The following is a 22,565-nucleotide window of genomic DNA, read 5'->3' on the forward strand; positions in this document are numbered from 1 at the left end:
ATTTACTGTAGGGCAGATCTGGCACATACTACCAGCTCCGGATAAGTTCTCACCTCTCCACTTCTTTGCCGGGGAACTACTTCTCTTCCTTTCTACAGGCGTTCCCGTTTACCTCCTCTTCTTTGTCTGGGCACTCACTCTGGCTGCCTGCCACATTTCACTCCCACACTCTGCCCCGTCACCTCAGACTTCTTTCTCCAGTCACATCTGACTGCACACTGCACTCTGCATTCAGAGCCCCACCTTCCCCACCTAGGCTGCCCTGCCCCTCCTTCCCTGCCACTGTTACCAGGGGAACCACTACTCTACACTGGCACCTAGTGGGGAAACCATTTATTAGCTAAAATGACAGGTAGCATTTTACCAGTACCATTTGCCACCACACCGTGTGGCGTCTTCAGGGGGGGAAAACGTTCCTTCACTACCAGGGGTCCGACTACCCCTTACACGGTCACATCTTTTCTTTGCAGGGAGGCAGGTGGCCCTGTTGATTTTGATAGGGAGGAAGAGGCCAAGACTGCATCAGAAGAGGGAGCAGGAGCAGCCTCAGATTTTTCTGATTTTTCAGGTGTTTACTTCACTGCAGCTCATGCTTTTAAGCCTGCTTTCACACTACGTTTTTTTAACATGCATCATGAACGTTTTTTTAACGCAAAAACTGATCCAGTGCAAATGCATTTTCATTTCAATGCATTTGCAATGAACTCACGTCAACATGCGTTCACATGCGTTTGTGTGCGTTATAGTGAGGATCCAGCGACTTGCAGTTTTTTAACTTTTTTCAAAAACGCTACTTGTAGCATTTTTGAGCTGCATCCAAATACTGTTTTTCACTGGATCCTGACTATACTGCACGCAAACGCATGTGAACGCTGGCATGCTGATAGACGGGATCCTGCTTGCTCTACTGAGCATGCCCAGAAACCAGCCTGGCGTGATCAGTCTCTCTCTCCCCCTCCCTCTCTCCCCCTCCCTCTTTCCCCCTCCCTCTCTCCTCTCTCTCTCCCCCGCCTGAGAGCGGCGGACGCTCGTAACCAAGGTAAATATCGGGTAACCAAGCAAAGCGCTTCTCTTAGTTACCCGATGTTTACCTTGGTTACGTGTGCAGGGAGCAGGCAGCCCGGCTCCTAGCAGCTGCGGACGCTCGTAACCAAGGTAAATATCGGGTATCCAAGCAAAGCACTTCGCTTAGTTACCCGATGTTTACCTTGGTTACCATCCTCCGCAGCTCTCAGATGCCGGCTCCCAGTCTATCACTATCAGTTCCCCTCACTCTCGATCACATGACTCCAATGCCCTCCCTTAAACTTCAAGTGACAGGATCCTGCAAAATAACACATGCGTTTTTCTTTGTAAAAACAGGATCCACTTTTACAGCAAAAAAACGTTCATGACCCATGTTAAAAAAACGTAGTGTGAAAGCAGCCTAATTCAAATATCTCATCATGCAGGTGGTGCTCAGGTTCAGAAAATGTATGCCTTGCTTCAGGTTCTGATGGCACAATGGGCAAACCACTCATCTCCTGTTGTCAGCACATTGCCTGAAGAAAACTATAACTAGCACAGGAATGCAGATTCAGGAACCATATACAGTTAGGTCCAGAAATATTTGGACAGTGACACAATTTTCGCGAGTTGGGCTCTGCATGCCACCACATTGGATTTGAAATGAAACCTCTACAACAGAATTCAAGTGCAGATTGTAACGTTTAATTTGAAGGTTTGAACAAAAATATCTGATAGAAATTGTAGGAATTGTACACATTTCTTTACAAACACTCCACATTTTAGGAGGTCAAAAGTAATTGGACAAATAAACCAAACCCAAACAAAATATTTTTATTTTCAATATTTTGTTGCGAATCCTTTGGAGGCAATCACTGCCTTAAGTCTGGAACCCATGGACATCACCAAACGCTGGGTTTCCTCCTTCTTAATGCTTTGCCAGGCCTTTACAGCCGCAGCCTTCAGGTCTTGCTTGTTTGTGGGTCTTTCCGTCTTAAGTCTGGATTTGAGCAAGTGAAATGCATGCTCAATTGGGTTAAGATCTGGTGATTGACTTGGCCATTGCAGAATGTTCCACTTTTTTGCACTCATGAACTCCTGGGTAGCTTTGGCTGTATGCTTGGGGTCATTGTCCATCTGTACTATGAAGCACCGTCCGATCAACTTTGCGGCATTTGGCTGAATCTGGGCTGAAAGTATATCCTGGTACACTTCAGAATTCATCCGGCTACTCTTGTCTGCTGTTATGTCATCAATAAACACAAGTGACCCAGTGCCATTGAAAGCCATGCATGCCCATGCCATCATGTTGCCTCCACCATGTTTTACAGAGGATGTGGTGTGCCTTGGATCATGTGCCGTTCCCTTTCTTCTCCAAACTTTTTTCTTCCCATCATTCTGGTACAGGTTGATCTTTGTCTCATCTGTCCATAGAATACTTTTCCAGAACTGAGCTGGCTTCATGAGGTGTTTTTCAGCAAATTTAACTCTGGCCTGTCTATTTTTGGAATTGATGAATGGTTTGCATCTAGATGTGAACCCTTTGTATTTACTTTCATGGAGTCTTCTCTTTACTGTTGACTTAGAGACAGGTACACCTACTTCACTGAGAGTGTTCTGGACTTCAGTTGATGTTGTGAACGGGTTCTTCTTCACCAAAGAAAGTATGCGGCGATCATCCACCACTGTTGTCATCCGTGGACGCCCAGGCCTTTTTGAGTTCCCAAGCTCCCCAGTCAATTCCTTTTTTCTCAGAATGTACCCGACTGTTGATTTTGCTACTCCAAGCATGTCTGCTATCTCTCTGATGGATTTTTTCTTTTTTTTCAGCCTCAGGATGTTCTGCTTCACCTCAATTGAGAGTTCCTTAGACCGCATGTTGTCTGGTCACAGCAACAGCTTCCAAATGCAAAACCACACACCTGTAATCAACCCCAGACCTTTTAACTACTTCAGTGATTACAGGTTAACGAGGGAGATGCCTTCAGAGTTAATTGCAGCCCTTAGAGTCCCTTGTCCAATTACATTTGGTCCCTTTAAAAAGAGGAGGCTATGCATTACAGAGCTATGATTCCTAAACCCTTTCTCCGATTTGGATATGAAAACTCTCATATTGCAGCTGGGAGTGTGCACTTTCAGCCCATATTATATATATAATTGTATTTCTGAACATGTTTTTGTAAACAGCTAAAATAACAAAACTTGTGTCACTGTCCAAATATTTCTGGACCTAACTGTATATATATATATATAATATATATATATATATATATATATATATATATATATATATATACATACATATATATATATATATATATATATATATATATAAAATATATATATAAAACCATCAATGAGTTTCTTACAATGCTCTGCTGGAATTTTAGACCATTCTTCTTTGGCAAACTGCTCCAGGTCCCTGAGATTTGAAACTCTAGCCTGGCTTTTTTATGTTCCGGGGTAAAAAGTGGGGTCTTCCTGGGTATCCTACCATACAGTCCCTTTTCATTCAGACGCCGACGGATAGTACGGGTTAACACTGTTGTACGCTCGGACTGCAGGGCAGCTTGAACTTGTTTGGCTGTTAGTCAAGGTTCTTTATCCACCATCCGCACAATCTTGTGTTGAAATCTCTCGTCAATTTTTCTTTTCCTTCCACATCTAGGGAGGTTAGCCACAGTGCCATGGGCTTTAAACCTCTTGATGACACTGCGCACCGTAGACACAGGAACTTTCAGGTCTTTGGAGATGGACTTGTAGCCTTGAGATTGATCATGCTACCTCACAATTTGGATTCTCAAGTCCTCAGACAGTTCTTTGGTCTTCTTTCTTTTCTCCATGCTCAATGTGGTACACACAAGGACACAGGACAGAGGTTGAGTCAACTTTAGTCAATGTCAACTGCAAGTGTGATTTAGTTATTGCCAACACCTATTAGGTGCCACAGGTAAGTTACAGGTGCTGTTAATTACACAAATTAGAGAAGCATCACATGATTTTTCAACCAGTGACAATACTTTTGTCCACCCCCTTTTTTATGTTTGGTGTGGAATTATATCCAATTTGGCGTTATGACAATTTTTTTTATTTTTTTTCATTGAAGACAAATTAAATGAAGATAATAATACCAAAGAATTTGTGATTGCAATCATTTTCAAGAATAAACTGAGTATTATCTGACAGAATTGCAGGGGTGCCAATACTTTTGGCCAGCACTGTATAGTGTCTCCTGAAACCAGAATGAGGCTGATGGGAGTTAACCCCTGACATGACCATGTGAAACTCTGGAGCGGAGAATACCGATCCTGGATCATGACAAGCACATTTTTTTTCAATGACGCTAACATTAAATTAAACAGAAATACACTCATTGTTAATGTGGTAAATGACTATTCTAGCTGCAAAAGTCTGGTTTTTAATGCAATATCTACATAGGTGTATAGAGGCCCATTTCCAACAACCACCACTGCAGTGTTCTATTGGTACATTGTGTTTGCTAACCACTTTAGAAGGCTAACGGATGTTTAGAAATCTCTTGAAAACTCTTGTGCAAGTATGTTAGCACAGCTGAAAACAGTTTTGCTGATTAGAGAAGTTATAAAATGGACCTTCCTTTCAGCTAGTTGAGAATCTGGAGCATTACATTTCTTGGTTCCATTAAACGCTCAATGGCCAGAAAAAGAGAATTTTCATGTGAAACTCGATAGTCTATTCTTGTTCTTAGAAATAAAGGATATTACATGCAAGAAATTGCCTAGAAACTGAAGATTTCCTACAAAGGTGTGTACTACTCCCTTCAGAGGAGAGCACCCACAGGCTCTAACCAGAGTAGAAAGAGAAGTGGGAGGCCCCGCTGCACAACTGAGCAACAAGACAAGTACATTAGAGTCTCTAGTTTGAGAAATCGACGCCTCACAGGTCCTCAACTGGCAGTTTCATTAAATAGTACCCTCAAAATGCCAGTGTCAACGTCTACAGTGAGGAGGCGACTCCAGGATGCTGGCTTTCAGGGCAGAGTGGCAAAGAAAAAGCCATATCTGAGACTGGCTAATAAAAGGAAAAGATTAAAATAAGGAAAAAGAACACAGACATTGGACAGAGGAAGATTGGAAAAAAGTATTATGGACAGACAAATCGAAGTTTGAAGTGTTTGGATCACACAGAAGAACAATTGTGAGATGCAGAACAACTGACAAGATGCTGGAAGAGTGCCTGATGCCATGTGTCAAGCATGGTGGAGGTAATGTGATGGTCTGGGGTGGTGGTAAAGTGGGAGATTTGTACAAGGTAAGGCCGGTTTCAGACGTCCGTGTTTACTCAGGTACCAGTCACACGCATGGTTATGGTCACACGTGTGTGACGCATGTGTCACACGTGTGTCATGCGTGTGTCACACGTGTGACATCCATGTTTGCATACGTGTGACAGGTACCAGAGAAAACACGGGTCTGTGAAATAAAAAGATTTTCAATATTTACCTGCTTTCTTAGGCTCTGCTGCCTCCCACTCCTGACCCCCGCTCATTATATTCATCGATTATTCACCGCACTCAGGACCTGGAAGCCGGAGCATCGCGGTGACAGCGCTGGGGGACAGGTGAGTATTCTGCAAGCACAGTGACATCCAGGAGGTCATCGGAGTTTCCAATGAACTCTGATGACATCCTGATGACACCCCGCTTCACCCGCGCTACAGCTTCAAGGGTTCATCAGAGTTCATTGGGAACTGTGATGAGTCCCCGATGCTGTCCCTGCGATGTTCCATCTTCCAGGTTCTCACTGCACACACACACACATGCACTGAGCACATATACACACATATGTATACACACATAAGCAGACACACATGGATACACCGAGCACATACACACAAATAGCGCACATGCATGTGTGCCGCCCCTGCAGCAGTGGAACTGCTCGGATCTGGGGTTGCTGTGGCTCGAGGGTCTCCGGACACTTCAAATGTAAAAGGGGGGGTTATTTACAAGGGATAGTTCGTGACGCCTCCCGTAGTTCGCGGAAAGGGGAGTTCCGCCACTGCCGATGGGAGTACCTGGGGGAGATGGAGTGTGGCAGCCAGATGGTGATCCCTCCACAAGTAGGGGAGACCCCGGGGCTCTGGATGGCGTGTAGCGGATAGCGTTGTGCGGGCTATGCGGCCAGGCAGGACGCAGGATGTGCAGTGTACTCACTCAGGCTGTGTGGATGTTCGTGCAGTCATTAAGCAGACTCTGACACAGAAGTAAACCAAGTCTATGGGTGCCACTGCCACTCAGGGGAGCTAGTCCGGGTATCTGTCCCCACTGGTACTGCTTTGTAGTCCAGAGCCTGCCTCCATGCACAATTGTAGAAGTTCCCAAGTGACCCTTCGGCCTGAAGCTGTCAGGGTCCCGCTCCCTATATTAAAATAGTGGAGCTATGCTCTCGATAGCTGACACTTGGGATTTCTGTAGGCCGCATAAGCTAGAAAGCCCTATCCCCCTCGGTGTGTTGGTGCCTTCAATCTCTGAGCTCTTGTGGAAAGTTCATAAAGAAACTATCCTCCACAGGTGAATTATCAGGTTGCGTGAAGCTACTCCCTGATCTAGGGTCCTGTACCCCGCCGTGCTCGGTACTGGTCCAGTTACTGGACTTTCTGGTGCCAACCGTTCTCCAAAACTAAGTCCAGGCACCCTTCTCCAATACCCTGCGACCGGGTCTCCGACTCCTCCAGTCCCAGTCCACGTTCTGCGACCCAACCAAAGTCACCCAGGGAGCTACAACTCCCTCAGCTCCTCACTCTTTGAGGGCTACTCTCTGACTATGTCCCTCCCACCAGTCTGCCTGACCCCTAGGCGGGTGGCCCTTTTCCAGCTAGACCACCCACAGGTGTGCCTGACAGGGTGTGGTGTGAGGTGTGGTTAGGATGTGAGTGCTGATGGAAGCAATACCAATGTGTAGGAACCCAGAACCATGGAGGGGGAGTTCTGCAACACTAGAGATAGGAATGCAGTCCCATGTGACACCCTGATAGAGTCACTGGCGTCACCACTGTATACACTGAACACACACACACACACATACACACACACACACACACACACACACACACACACACACACTCTGCTGTATACACACCCAGCAATACGGTCCCCGACACTGAAGTCCCCAGCGCTGTCCCCGCTTCCAGCTCCACAGGGCACTGAATATTCAGTGAGTATAATGAGCAGGAGTCAGTGTGACGCCCTGGACTAGCCAGGTTGTCACAGGTAAGCCCTTACACAAACAACCCCCCTCCTTAAAAAGGTGACATCAGCCAAACTACAAAAACCCTTGTCACCTCCTTCCGGGTTTGATGTTCACACCAGGGGGGCGGAGCCAGGTGGTTGACTCCGCCCACCAAGAAGTTCACAGGCCCGGAGGCAGGAAAAACTGTGAGTTTTGAGTTGAGCTTTGACAGTGAAGTGGAGTGGAGTGAAGTTCAAGGGCAGACCTGTGCCTAGGTCTGCCATAGTCTACACAGGTGTCTGGGTTGGAGCCCAGTCACCTCTGGCAAGGAGGCAGGCGGTGGTGGCCGCCTGCAGGAGCTGGGATTACAGCCGGTGGAACCGTAGGGACCAGGGACGGGCAGTGGCCCGCTGGTTCCGAACCGGGAACTGATTGGAAACTGGAGCACCAGGAGGGGTACTCAGACCCAGTACGAGGCCCAGAAACAACCGGGCTGAGTCAAATCAACTGATTGAGGACTGGACTTAAGGACCTATCCCACCTAAGACCCGACTGAAGACAACAGCCCAACCATTAAGGTAAGGCCACCGCCCAGGCATAGAGACCCGAGGGCCAGTGTCTGTGGGCAAAGAGGGCCCTCCCAGCACATACCAAGCCGGGGAGCGGACTACCGTTGCTCAGGCATAGGAGTCGACGTTTTCTACATAAGTAAGGTGCAGGAGAAAGGCGGAAACCACCAACCTGATAAGGGGAAAACTGCAGCCGGCTGCGGGCACCATTCACTATCTTGTTTGGTTTACCAGAGACTCCCGCGTATTTGTAATAATGAGTACAACATTGCCTTCGGGCCGCGCAACGCGCCGCACCGCACCGACACCCCAGCACGCATCCATTCCCCCGCCTCAGCACCTCCCTCAGGCCCCCGGGACCATCATCCCCCTACCCACGGAGGGGTCAACACCAAGCTGCGCAACACCATCCCCGGGAGCCTAGTCAACGGCAGCGGTGGTGTCCATCCATTCACCACAACCCGTGGGTGGCGTCACAAACTCAAATCGCCCCTACAAACAACCGCGGCTTCGGCCGTGGACCTACCCACCGAAGTCCCTACGTGTAGCGCCAACCCCTCTTTCAGAGCGATGTGACCCCCGGGCCCGTGAGGAGCTCGAGCCACCCACCGACGAGCACGGATCCAAGCGGCTCGGCAGCCGGCCGAGCCCCGGGGCGGTACATCAGGAGCGGGAGGCAGCAGAGCCGGAGACAGCATCACTGGAGAGAGGTAAATATAGAAAATCTTTTTATTAAAAAAAACCCTGATTTCTCCGGTATGTGTCACACTGATGTCACATGGATCACATCAGTGTGCGATCCGTGTGACACCCATGCAACCAGCAAAAAAACGGACATGCCTGCATGTGTGCGTGCGGGGTCACAAGGGGTCACACGGTCCGTGTGAAAACACGGACATGTGAGTAACAGTGTACCACCCCGTGGGCTCGGCTGTGACCACTGAGCCGCTCGGATCCGTGCTCATACTGCGGGTGGTGGCTCATACTGCGGGGGTCACGTCACTCTGCAAGGGAGTTGGCGCTACACGCGGGGATTTGGGTGTTTGGTTTGGGGTGATAGTTCGTGACGCCACCCACAGGTTGTGGTTATTGTGGACACCACCGCTGCGGTGAGGGTATGGGGCTCCCGGGAGCGGTGTACTGGCCCAGCTAGGTGTTGACCCCTCCGTGAGTAGGGGGTGTTGGTCCCGGGGCCCGGTAGGAGAGGGCCAGGGTGCAGGGTAAAGTGTTGCGGTGCAGTGCGGTGCGGTGCCTGATGGCACTGGTGTACTCACTCTGACACAAGACACTGGAGACTCTGGTAAACCAAACGGAGTGATGAACGGGGCCCGCAGCCGGCTGCAGCTTCTTCCAGACTAGGTTTGTGGTTTCCTCCTTTCTCCTGCACCTCTGTGTGTGGATGTTTTGACTCCTGTGCCTAGACACAGGTAGTCCGCTCCCCGACGAGTATATGCCAGAGGAGCCCGTTTGCCCGCAGACGCTGGCCCTTTGGGTCTCTATGCTTTGGCGGTGGCTTTACCCTGTATGGTTGGGCTGTTGTCTTCTAAAGGGACTTGTGTGGGGTAGGTCCTTAAGTCCAGCTTGCAATCAGTTGATTCGACTGGGCTCTGTTGGTTCAGGGCTTTGTGCTGGGTCTCAGTACCCTGCCTGGTGCTTCGGTATCCAGTTGGCTCCCCGGTTCGGTTCCGTCGGGCCACTACCCTGTTCCGATCCCTTACGGTTCCACCGGTCATATTCCTGGTCTCCTGCAGGCGGCCACTACCGTCTGCCTCCTTGCCAATGGTGACTAAGCTCCGACTCAGCCACCGGAGTAGTCTACGGCAGGCCTGGCGCAAGTATGCCTCAGGACGCAACCTCCCTCCTTCAGTGTCCAAACCACTCTCTCCTAGAACTTGAACTTGACTACTGGGTTCCCACCTCCAGGCCTGTGAACTCCTCGGTGGGTGGAGCCAACCACCTGGCTCCGCCCCCCGGTGTGGACATCAAACCTGGAGGGTGGTGAAAAGGGTTTTTTGTTTAGAAATATCAAAAAACTGACCTGCACATCCAACAAATGTGAACAGGTGCTAACTGAAAAAACATAGTAACTATAAATGCATACAGTTGCACACTGAAAAAGCCAAAAATGTACAAGGGAAAATATGGCACTGCATTACTGCAAAAGAGTTATTTAGTTTATGTATTGGCCAATGCATGTAAGCCCGGAAACCAACGGCAAGAAGGGTTTTTTGTTTGGCTGGTGTTACCTAACTGGAAGGGGGTGTGGTGTTCTGTGTGTGACTACCTGAGATGACCTGGATAGTCCAGGGCATCACAACAGCATAGAATAACATGGGTACGTGTGGCATCTGTGTTAAAAACGGATGTCACACGTATCTGAAACACGGACGTCTGAAACCAGCCTAAAAGGGATTTTAAATAAGGAAGGCTATCACTCCATTTTGCAACGACATGCCATACCCTGTGGACAGCGCTTGATTGGTGCCAATTTCATCCTACAACAGGACAATGACCCAAAGCACACCTCCAAATTATGCGTGATCTATTTAGGGAAGAAGCCAGCAGCTGGTATTCTATCTGTAATGGAGTGGCCAGCCCAGTCACCAGATCTCAACCTTATAGAGCTGTTGTGGGAGCAGCTTGACCATATGGTACGCAAAAAGTGCCCATCAAGCCAATCCAACTTGTGGTAGTGGGGGAAGCATGGGGTGAAATATCTCCAGATTACCTCAGCAAATTAACAGCTAGAATGCCAAAGGTCTGCAAAGTTGTAATTGCTGCAAAGGGAGCATTCTGTGACGAAAGCAAAGTCTGAAGGAGAAAATTATTATTTTAAGTAAAAAATCATTATTTCTAACCTCGTCAATGTCTGGACTATATTTTCTATTCATTATGCAATTCATTTGATAAATAAAAGTGTGATTTTTCATGGAAAAGACAAAATTGTCTGGGTGACCCCAAACTTTTGAATTGTAGTGTATGTAAAGCACTACGGAATTAATAGCGCTATATAAGTGAACACATATTATTATATATTATGAGGCTGGATTACAGCAGTATGGACCAGGTGTATTAGGGCTGGATTACAGCAGTATGGACCGGGCTGTATAAAGGGTTGGATTACAGCAGTATGGACCAAGCTGTATTAGGGCTGGATTACAGCAGTATGGACCAGGCTGTATTAGGGCTGGATTACAGCAGTATGGACCGGGCTGTATTAGGGCTGGATTACAGCAGTATGGACCAGGCTGTATTAGGGCTGGATTACAGCAGTATGGACCAGGCTGTATTAGGGCTGGATTACAGCAGTATGGACCGGGCTGTATTAAAGCTGGATTACAGCAGTATGGACCAGGCTGTATTAGGGCTGGATTACAGCAGTATGGACCGGGCTGTATAAAGGGTTGGATTACAGCAGTATGGACCAAGCTGTATTAGGGCTGGATTACAGCAGTATGGACCGGGCTGTATAAAGGGTTGGATTACAGCAGTATGGACCAGGCTGTATTAGGGCTGGATTACAGCAGTATGGACCGGGCTGTATAAAGGGTTGGATTACAGCAGTATGGACCAAGCTGTATTAGGGCTGGATTACAGCAGTATGGACCAGGCTGTATTAGGGCTGGATTACAGCAGTATGGACCGGGCTGTATTAAAGCTGGATTACAGCAGTATGGACCAGGCTGTATTAGGACTGCATGGACCAGGCTGTATGCAAAAACTTTATTTATGCCAGTTCTATGCGGTTTTCTGCCAGGAGGTGCAAATCTGGTGCAGAAATCTGGTATAGACATTTCAGCACCAAATTTGCGTCTCCAGGTAAAAAAAAACTTTTGCTGAATCTTTTGTTGAATTTCAATTATTTTCATAATAAAACACAAATTGTATCAACCGAAAATTACAATCAACCTAAAAACAATCTCGGAGTCACTGAGATTTGCAGAAGCGTTCCAGAGGTGTTATCTTGTCAGATTTGAAAACTTCGGACTGGTCAGGTAGGTGACATCAGCTTTAGCTTGGAAACAGAGGTAACATCATATTACTGAAAAGGTTAGACCCAATTTAACCTCTTCACCCCAGGGCAATTTTCCATTTTTGTTTTTTCCTCCCCTTCTTCCCAGAGCCATAGCTTTTATATTTTTCCATCAATATAGCCATAAGAGGGCTTGTTTTTTGGGGGACGAGTTGTACTTTTGAACGACATGATTCATTCTGCCCCATATTATACTGGAAAGTGGGAAAAAAATCCAAGTGCGGTAAAATTGCAAAAAAAAAGTGCAATTCCACAATTGTTTTGGGTGGGTTTTATTTACCATGTTCATTATTTTGAAAAACTGACCTGGCATTATGATTCCCCACATCATTGCAAGTTTGTAGATACCAAATATTTATAGTTTTACTTTTATCTAAGTGGTGAAAAAAATTCACTAGTTAAAAGAATAGCGCTTTTGTCACCATTTTCTCAGACCCGTAGTGTTTTCGTTCTTCGGGATGACTCATTATTCAGTGATGGCTTATTTCTGGCATATTGAGCTGGTGTTTTTAATCATATCATTTTTGCGTAGATGCAATGTTTTGATCTCCTGTTATTACATTTTAATGTAATTTTGCGGCGACCAAAAAACATAATTTTGGCTTTTGGATTATTTTATTTTTTGCTACATCTTTTACCGATCAGATTAATTAATTTTATATTTTGATAGATCAGGCATTTCTGAGCTCAGTGATCCCAAGTATGTGGGTGTGTTTTATTAATATTATTATAATTTTCAATGAGTCATAAGGGGGGTGATTTTTTTTAATTTTTTTTATATTTTTTTAAATTTCTATTTTTTGTTACTGATTTTACTAGTCCCCCAAGGGAACCTTATCACTACACAGTCGGATTGCTTGTGCTTACCATAGGGTCCTTGGTCGTGAAGGGGTTAATAAGTTATTATCTATAGGCAAGGGAACAATTTATTGATTGTTCGGGTTCAGACTGCTGGGACCCTCACGATCCTGAGACCTCAGTCTGCATAGCCCTGTTTGAAAGGAGCAAGATCAAGCCCCGTTCTTGGAATTGGTGGGGTCCCAGCCGTAATCAATAAGTTAGTTACATCCTTAAGATAGAAAATAATCTTTTAAGTTGGTACAACACTTTAAGTAGTATGATGTTACATTCACATTAATGGTGTTTGATGTGTTTTCTACACTGCTATGATGTTGTCACACATGCATCACTTATACACAATTAATTGTTCTGTTCTTGTTTTTGAAAACCAGACAAAATGTAATGCTATTATAAGCTGCAGACAAAGCCAGTTACAGGTAACCCTGAGACTGATATCTGAGATATGCTCCAGATATGTGGGAGAATGTAAGATACAAAACGTATAAATACATTATTACACAGTTGTGAACATTACAATGCTTTTGTTGTTATCATAGAGCACACATGGCAATAACAACAAATCCACTATATATAGAATGTTTTTCATTTCAATGTTATGCTGTTATGGGTACATAGATGATATTATGTTTAGTGCTTGCACTTGTACTACAGTATATCCCATTGCTTAGTAAATACCATATAAATAAGACCATATAAATAAGTAATATCATGTTGTCAAATAATTAGCAATATATAATAAGTAGTTCTATACATTTCTATCTTATTTGTGAGTTATAGTAATCTTTTTATTGATGCCTTTAACAAATGCTAATCCAGAAAAATTGCGGCTTCCCAGTAATAAACATGTAAACGTAGCACTCATTTAGACATCAGTTTTTTACAAGTTTTATCCATGCTTTAACTTGTACCTATTATAGTCTATGGAGCTGTTCTCAGTCAAATGTTTTTTACTAGGTTTTGTAGTTAACAAATCTTGAAATCATGCGTTAGACAATTTAAGGACATATACTGTAGATAGTAATAACAAGGTTATGAAAATTCACTGTTCTCGAGACATTGAATTTGAGTAATCCATGATCTGCACCGAAACACAGAAACATGTCCAATTGTAATCAAAGTTATGTATTAAATTCACCAATGCAAGTCTTTAGACCCATGAAAAAATTAGACAATACTTGGATACCATTTCATGTGCCATCCGTGTGCTGTCCGATTTTAATGTTTGTTTGATAGAAGCCTGAAAAACTTCTTGTGTGCGAAAACGTTACATAAGACTTACCTTGCTGTGCATTTGTAGATATGACAAGCAGCACACCCAAAATGATTATACTGGGGATCATAGTGAAGGACTGAGGAAAAACGAGCTACTTTGGTGAAATCTGGAGCTTCAAATCCGAAACCCAACGTAGTGCTGGTTGTTGTGCTCCTCACTTGGAATATAATGTACACCTTGTGTTGCGTCTTCTTTACTTCATTAGTCACTTAGTTATCTGCATTTTATGGCAGCCCGGGGGTAAAATCCACTCTCAATACTGTAACATGGTAAACCCACCTCCTTCCTGACTGTAACAAAACAAATTAAACATTGAAATAACAGAGCAAATGTCGGACTGGCTACGTTTATTCTAGAATTTACTGTGTGGATACACTATAACAAGCTGGATGGTCATTTTTTTTGTTTTCTCGAGGACACATATTTTAAGCATAAATATGAGCAATAACATGGAAGTTATTAAATCACAATGTGATACTGGTGAATAATCTAATATTAACCCATTCAGTTGAGGAACAGATTTATCCAAAATGTGTATTTTCTGCAGACATTTTAACAAGGTAATGTACTGTGATTATGAGCATGATGGCTGAATTTACTGTCGCTGTAAATGAGTTGAAGATATCATGGTTGGACTTTGACTGGTAAGTGAGTAATTCCTCCGCAACCAAAGTGTGATTTATTATTACCCAGAAGTCTTATCTCTTATTCATTACACCCTTTGCTATCTATTCTACTCAGTTAAAAGTAGTATGTGCCTTATGTCCTCTATGTTCCTCCTTCTAATCAGTTCCAAAATATCATTACTGTTTCGAGACGCTATACAATTGTTTTCTTGATAGACTGATTGCAGAACACCAAACTCTTAAGCCATCACTCCCACCACCTCTACATTTGTAACAAAAATCTTAATTTATAACCTTGACTTATCTTTAGGAAGTATCACTGCATCCACCCCATGTATAAATGACTTGCGGTAACATTACTTATAAGTTGAGCGTTTGTCTCAGTAATTCATATGTCAATTGCCTGATGAAGGGGTCCCTGTACTCTGAAAGCTTACAAATATATTTTTTTATGGTTAGTCAATAATGATATCTGTTATGCTCGCCGGGCGAGTAGGGATTTTAGTAAACCCACTGGGATGCAACACAGAGAAACCTGGAGGAGCTTGACTACGGATTTTAGCCTGGTTTTCTCCATAGCCCCTAATGGTGGAGGTGTTATGCTGCAGGGATTGGTCCGGGTGCTAGTTGGGAGATTGGTGTTGTGTTAACTGTCCCCAGAGGTAAGAAAGCAACAGTCACTGGCGGTAGATGGCAACAGCAGCAGGTATAAGGGCTCCATCCGGGATGGAAAGATGGATGGATGGACGACACCAGCTGGTGACGATACTTAGTGGCATCAGCAGTAGCGCAGTTAGCAGGGGGGCAGAGGGAGGTGGTTGCCCCAGAACTCGCACTCAGAGGGGGCCCACCTGCAGCTGTAGTAGATCAGGGAAAAGTAGTTAGTAAATCTGGCATTTGCTGGAAGGGGGGCGGGGTGTTGTGAGGGCACAGAGATCAGGCTGCAGTGAGAGAGCAGGAGAAAATGAAAGCAAAGCGCTGATAGGTGAAACAACAGTAAGCAAGGGGCTGCTGTAGGAGGCTCATCCAATCAAAATGCAGATTCCTCTGAAAATCTTGAAGAAGAATGTCAGCGCTGAGGAGGAGGAAGCTCTGCGCTTCCAGTCAGCATCTGCAGATCAGTGATGTGCTACTGCCAGGACAGTGTGTGTGCGAGGACAGCAGCTCTGCACACACACTGCAGGCTGTGCTTCTGGAGATTGGAGGGCAGGAGATTCAGGACAGCACTGAGGGGGAGGGGAGGGCAAGAGACTCAGGACAGCACTGAGGGGGAGGGGAGGGCCGGAGACTAAGGACAGCACTGAGGGGGAGGGGAGGGTAGGAGACTCAGGACAGCACTGAGGGGGAGGGCAGGAGACTCAGAACAGCACTTAGGGGGAGGGAAGGGCAGGAGGCTCAGGACAGATCTGAGGGGGAGGGGAGGGCATGAGGCTCAGGACAGCACTTAGGGGGAGGGCAGGAGACTCAGAACAGCGCTGAGGGGGAGGGGAGGGCAGGAGACTCAGGACAGCACTGACGGGGAGGGCAGGAGACTCAGGACAGCACTGAGGGGGATGGCAGGAGGCTCAGGAGAGCACTGAGGGGGAGGTCAGGAGACTTCGGACAGCACTGAAGCATTGAGGGAGAGGGAAGGAGACTCAGGACAGCATGGAGGGGGGGAAAGCAGGAGACTCAGGACAGCACTGAGGGGGAGGGGAGGGCAGGAGACTCAGGACAGCACTGAGGGGGAGGGCAAGAGACTCAGGACAGCACTGAGGGGGAGGGGAGGGCAGGAGACTTAGGACAGCACAGAGGGGGAGGGCAGGAGTCTCAGGACAGCACTGAGGGGGAGGGGAGGGCAGGAGACTCAGGACAGCACTTCTCTGGGAGGTGATTGTTTCATGTGAGAACTGGAGAACTTCTGTCCTGTTCCTTATTTCACATCAGTGACAGAATCCCCCCTCCCTCCCTGTGAAGTGCAAAGGACTTCAGGGCCCTAAGAGTCAGGAATAGTGTGACCCCCGACATGTGTCTGCACCCGATGGTGGGGGAGGGGGAGTTCAGAGATGTCCAAGTCTGTAACATTGCCCGTCACTATGTCCTGTCAGCTCCTCCAGCTCATGGACAGTGGAGTCTCTGTATACAGATACAGTTAGGTCCAGAAATATTTGGACAGTGACACAATTTTCGTGAGTTGGGCTCTGCATGCCACCACATTGGATTTGAAATGAAATCTCTACAACAGAATTCAAGTGCAGATTGTAACGCTTAATTTGAAGGTTTGAACAAAAATATCTGATAGAAATTGTAGGAATTGTACACATTTCTTTACAAACACTCCACATTTTAGGAGGTCAAAAGTAATTGGACAAATAAACCAAACCCAAACAAAATATTTTTATTTTCAATATTTTGTTGCGAATCCTTTGGAGGCAATCACTGCCTTAAGTCTGGAACCCATGGACATCACCAAACGCTGGGTTTCCTCCTTCTTAATGCTTTGCCAGGCCTTTACAGCCGCAGCCTTCAGGTCTTGCTTGTTTGTGGGTCTTTCCGTCTTAAGTCTGTATTTGAGCAAGTGAAATGCATGCTCAATTGGGTTAAGATCTGGTGATTGACTTGGCCATTGCAGAATGTTCCACTTTTTTGCACTCATGAACTCCTGGGTAGCTTTGGCTGTATGCTTGGGGTCATTGTCCATCTGTACTATGAAGCGCCGTCCGATCAACTTTGCGGCATTTGGCTGAATCTGGGCTGAAAGTATATCCCGGTACACTTCAGAATTCATCCGGCTACTCTTGTCTGCTGTTATGTCATCAATAAACACAAGTGACCCAGTGCCATTGAAAGCCATGCATGCCCATGCCATCACGTTGCCTCCACCATGTTTTACAGAGGATGTGGTGTGCCTTGGATCATGTGCCGTTCCCTTTCTTCTCCAAACTTTCTTCTTCCCATCATTCTGGTACAGGTTGATCTTTGTCTCATCTGTCCATAGAATACTTTTCCAGAACTGAGTTGGCTTCATGAGGTGTTTTTCAGCAAATTTAACTCTGGCCTGTCTATTTTTGGAATTGATGAATGGTTTGCATCTAGATGTGAACCCTTTGTATTTACTTTCATGGAGTCTTCTCTTTACTGTTGACTTAGAGACAGATACACCTACTTCACTGAGAGTGTTCTGGACTTCAGTTGATGTTGTGAACGGGTTCTTCTTCACCAAAGAAAGCATGCGGCGATCATCCACCACTGTTGTCATCCGTGGACGCCCAGGCCTTTTTGAGTTCCCAAGCTCACCAGTCAATTCCTTTTTTCTCAGAATGTACCCAACTGTTGATTTTGCTACTCCAAGCATGTCTGCTATCTCTCTGATGGATTTTTTCTTTTTTTTCAGCCTCAGGATGTTCTGCTTCACCTCAATTGAGAGTTCCTTAGACCGCATGTTGTCTGGTCACAGCAACAGCTTCCAAATGCAAAACCACACACCTGTAATCAACCCCAGACCTTTTAACTACTTCATTGATTACAGGTTAACGAGGGAGACGCCTTCAGAGTTAATTGCAGCCCTTAGAGTCCCTTGTCCAATTACTTTTGGTCCCTTGAAAAAGAGGAGGCTATGCATTACAGAGCTATGATTCCTAAACCCTTTCTCCGATTTGGATGTGAAAACTCTCATATTGCAGCTGGGAGTGTGCACTTTCAGCCCATATTATATATATAATTGTATTTCTGAACATGTTTTTGTAAACAGCTAAAACAACAAAACTTGTGTCACTGTCCAAATATTTCTGGACCTAACTGTACCTGCTGCACGGTGCTCCTGTCCTGACACTGTATACAGATACCTCCTGCACAGTGCTTCTGTCCTGACACTGTATACAGATACCTGCTGCACGGTGCTCCTGTCCTGACACTGTATACAGATACCTGCCGCATGGTGCTCCTCCCCTGACACTGTATACCCTGCGGTAACCAGGTGTCACAAAAATAAGGTTACAGCCCAAATCCAACATAACTGTGTCAGTCACTACACACACACTAGCACACCAGGACATTTAAACTCGCTGTACCCGGCTGGGAGCCTCACCTAGTCAGATGACAGGGCTTGGCACTATTAGATAACAGGCAGCCAACTAGGAGGAAGAGACCAGACCTGGGGGAGAAGAAAGTGACCTGGGGAGTGTTAGTGAGCAATCAGTCGGGAGTAGACAGTGAAAGAGGAAAAGTGTCAAGACAGACCAGAGACTCTTGAGACACAAAAAGGAAAGTGAGGAGTAAGAAAGTCGGCGGTGGAGTGGTAGTAAAAGAGACTGCAAAGACCTGAGTAGTAAGAACAGCCACTTAGAGGAGGAAAATAGCTGCAGAGCGAGAGAGCAAGCACCAAGGATAGAGGGAACCTGTGGTGTGGACATCCGGGGCTCACAGTACTTTGCACGCACGGGTTGCAGATCCCAAAACAGACCAGGACTTCAAGCCATCTGTTAACTCTGCCAGGCGGGTGGGTTTACAGGACTCATCTGACACCACTAACGTCTGAGGCGTCAGCAGCAAAGTGGGGTAATTTTATTCTTACAGATTTATCCGTGAGTTATTAGACCTCATCATGTGGATGGGGGTCTGTATGTTGCACGAGTGGTCCCTATAGCGGGGTGTGCGCTGGGTGTGTAGCTCAATAAATGAGGACATGATTAGATGTTACACAGATCCTCACTGTAGAGGCCTGGCTCTTGTGCTCGCTGACGTCTCTCTGAGGCCTCTTTCTGATGTCAATTTTTCTCATCTGAATTTTATCTGTGTTTTTCACAGATAGAACTTGTACCTGTGAGAGTCTATGGGGCTGATCACATGTCCATGTAATGTTGAAGACTATAAGGTACTACTGCGACATCGCTATCGATATATCGTCGGGGTCACGGCGTTAGTGACGCACATCGGTTACACGGTACTACACGGTACCACGGTACTACACGGTAGCGACATCGCAGCGTGTGACACCAAGGAGCAACGATCAATGATCGAAAAATCATTCAAAACGGAGATCGCTGACACGTCGCTCCTTTCTTTAATATCGTTGCTGCCACAGGTATGATGTTGTTCGTCGTTCCTGCGGCACCACACATTGCTATGTGTGACACCGCAGGAATGACAAACATCTCCTTACCTGCATCCACCGGCAATACGGAAGGAAGGAGGTGGGCGGGATGTTACGTCCCGCTCATCTCCGCCCCTCCGCTTCTATTGGGCGGCCACTTAATGACGCCGCAGTGACGTCGCTATGACGCTATGACCTTGAGGGAGGGATGGTTCGGCGGTCACAGCGACGTCAGTGACAAGGTATGTGCGTGTGATGCTGCCGTAGCGATACTGTTCGCTATGGCAGCGAGCACCAAATGTCGCACGAACAACGGGGGCGGGTGCTATCGATATCAATGCGCGCTCGATGTCGCAGCGTGTAAAGTACCCTTTAGACTATGTTCACACAGTGCATCTTTTGTAACTACAAAGATGCAGCATTTTTGGCCCCAAAAAATGCACAAAAAACGCACCCACGGCAAAAACACATTTTTTTACCCAATGCATTTTTAAAGTCAAATCTATTGACTGGAAGGGCTCAAAAATGCTGGAAATTTCAAGGAATAGGGGACACCTTTCCCCTACTGGGATCTCCACCAGCAACAGAGAAATATGTCAAAATTGAGGAGAAAGAATTGCTGTACAAACGGGATCAACCAGTGGACAGAATAAAATATAAATAAATTTTATTGGTACAAAAAAGTTTATGCATACACAAAAATAACACACAAGAAAGTGATTAATTATAAACAATTAAAAAGTCAAATGGACTATCACAAAACACCCCATGTCTGAACCCATTATGGGGTACTAGTACAAAGATACACAATGGATCCTTCAAATAGAAGCTATATGAGCCTCATTCTTCTTCTGGCCCTTGAGGAAGCCACATCCAGTGGTGATACGCTTGGGGAAACACCCCATGTATGCACTGATCCTTGGCTTTTAGGCTGTGTACGCACGTTGCATTTTTTCCTGCGTTTCTGCAGCGATTTGAGCTGCAGCGTTTTAATGCAAAATTGCATGCGTTTTGATTTCCAAAGTCTATGGAAAATAGGGCTTTCTTGTGCTTTCTTGTGCGCACGATGCTTTTACAAACGCAGCGTTTTAGTTGCTTAAAATTTGTCAAAAACTCTGCGCTTGAAGAAGCAACATGTCAATTGTTTTTGCCATTTTGGCAGCGTTTTAATAACATTAAAGTCAATGTGAAATGTCAAAACGCATATTTTTCTAGAAAGAATGCGTTTCACTTGCTTTTTACTAGCGATCTGCATGTGTTTTTGACATAATAAACGCAAGTCTTTCGGTCTCTCTCTCTCTGTCGGTCGGTCTCTCTCTCTCTCTATGTCTATATCTCTCTCTCTGTCCATGTCGGTCTCTCCCTCCCACCAACTCTCTCATACTTACCGATCCACGACCACCGGCGCGGTGCTGCACGGCGTTCACACTGTGGCGGCTTCTCCTCTTTTGAAAATGCCGGCCGCGCATTAATCCATCACGTATTCCCTGCTTCCTCCGCCCACCGGCGCCTATGATTGGTTGCAGTCAGACACTCCCCCACGCTGAGTGACAGCTGTCTCACTGCAACCAATCACAGCCGCCGGTGGGCGTGTCTATATCATGCAGTAAAAAATATGTATATAAATAATTTAAAAAAAAAAAACAATGTGCGGTCCCCCCCAATTTGGATACCAGCCAGGGTAAAGCCACACGGCTGAAGGCTGGTATTCTCAGGATGGGGAGCTCCACGTTATGGGGAGCCCCCCAGCCTAACAATATCAGCCAGTAGCCGCCCGGAATTGCCACATCTATTAGATGCGACAGTCCCGGGACTCTACACGGCTCATGCCGAATTGCCCTGGTGCTGTGGAAATCGAGATAATAAGGAGTTAATGGCAGCAGCCCATAGCTGCCACTAAGTCCTAGGTTAATCATGGCAGGCGTCTCCCCGAGATACCTTACATGACTAACCTGTAAGCTAAAGAAAATAAACACACACATCCAAAAAATACTTTATTTGTCATGAAAGACAAAAAAAACACCCTCTTTTACCACTTTATTAATCCCTCAAAAACACCTCCAGGTCCGACGTAATCCACGCAAGGTCCCACGACGCTTCCAGCTCTGCTACATCGGAAGCTGACAGGAGCGGCAGTAGAACACCGGCGCTCCTGTGAGCTCCATGCAGCAACTGAAGTGAGTCGCTTGATCAGCTGTGCTGTCACTGAGGTTACTCGCAGCCACTGCTCTCAGGTGGAGGACTGCAGCTGTGGCCGCGAGAAACCTGAGTGAAAGCACAGCTCACTGCAGTCACTCAGGGGATTTGCGATCACAGATGAGTCCTTCACGTGTGACCGCAAATCAGGGTGCCACACAGAGAGAGCCGCGGGATGTTAGTGAAATCGGGTGAAGCTCTGACGTCACTGCTGCGGACTCCTGTATCCTGGCACTGACCTCAGAGGTTCATCTGAGTTCATGACAGCAGACACAGACAGAGCTGCGGGATGACAATGAAGTTGGGTGCAGTTCATCCGAGTTCATTCTCATCGCCCGACTCTGTCTGTGTCAGCGGGAATGTGGCAGAGCTGAATTGCCGGGGGAACGCACTGACAAAAATGCATCCAAAACGCATGTAAAATGCTTCCAAAATACATGCGTTTTACTTACAGCAAGATGGAATTGCAGCTGTATATTGCTCAGGCCAAAAGACTACTACTACTCCAGCAGGATACATGCGTTTTGGATACATTCTTTTTGTCAACACGCAGCGTCACGTCTACCAGAGGGTGCATTCTTTTCTGCACTGGTCAGGACGCAACGTGCGCACACAGCCTTACACCTTCTAGCCCTCTTTGTCTCCCAGCAGGTTGTATTATACGATCTTTGGCCTCCAACACACATCCGTGCCGCTGGTACGTGTTTGGTACGTTTTTGCAC

The 22,565-nt window shown here is 46.2% G+C and overlaps 1 protein-coding gene across 1 annotated transcript in view; it reads right to left on the reverse strand.

Moving 5' to 3' along the window:
• Positions 1-14,147, reverse strand: part of SMIM24 (small integral membrane protein 24) — a 181,532-nt gene extending 167,385 nt beyond the window's left edge. The window contains exon 1 of the mRNA XM_075337867.1: positions 13,957-14,147. Coding sequence (XP_075193982.1) covers positions 13,957-14,017 — 61 coding nt within the window. The 5' untranslated portion in view covers positions 14,018-14,147. The remainder of the gene's footprint in view (positions 1-13,956) is intronic.
• Positions 14,148-22,565: the final 8,418 nt, after the last annotated feature.

Source organism: Anomaloglossus baeobatrachus, chromosome 1 (assembly GCF_048569485.1).
Source record: "Anomaloglossus baeobatrachus isolate aAnoBae1 chromosome 1, aAnoBae1.hap1, whole genome shotgun sequence".
Taxonomy (NCBI): domain Eukaryota; kingdom Metazoa; phylum Chordata; class Amphibia; order Anura; family Aromobatidae; genus Anomaloglossus; species Anomaloglossus baeobatrachus.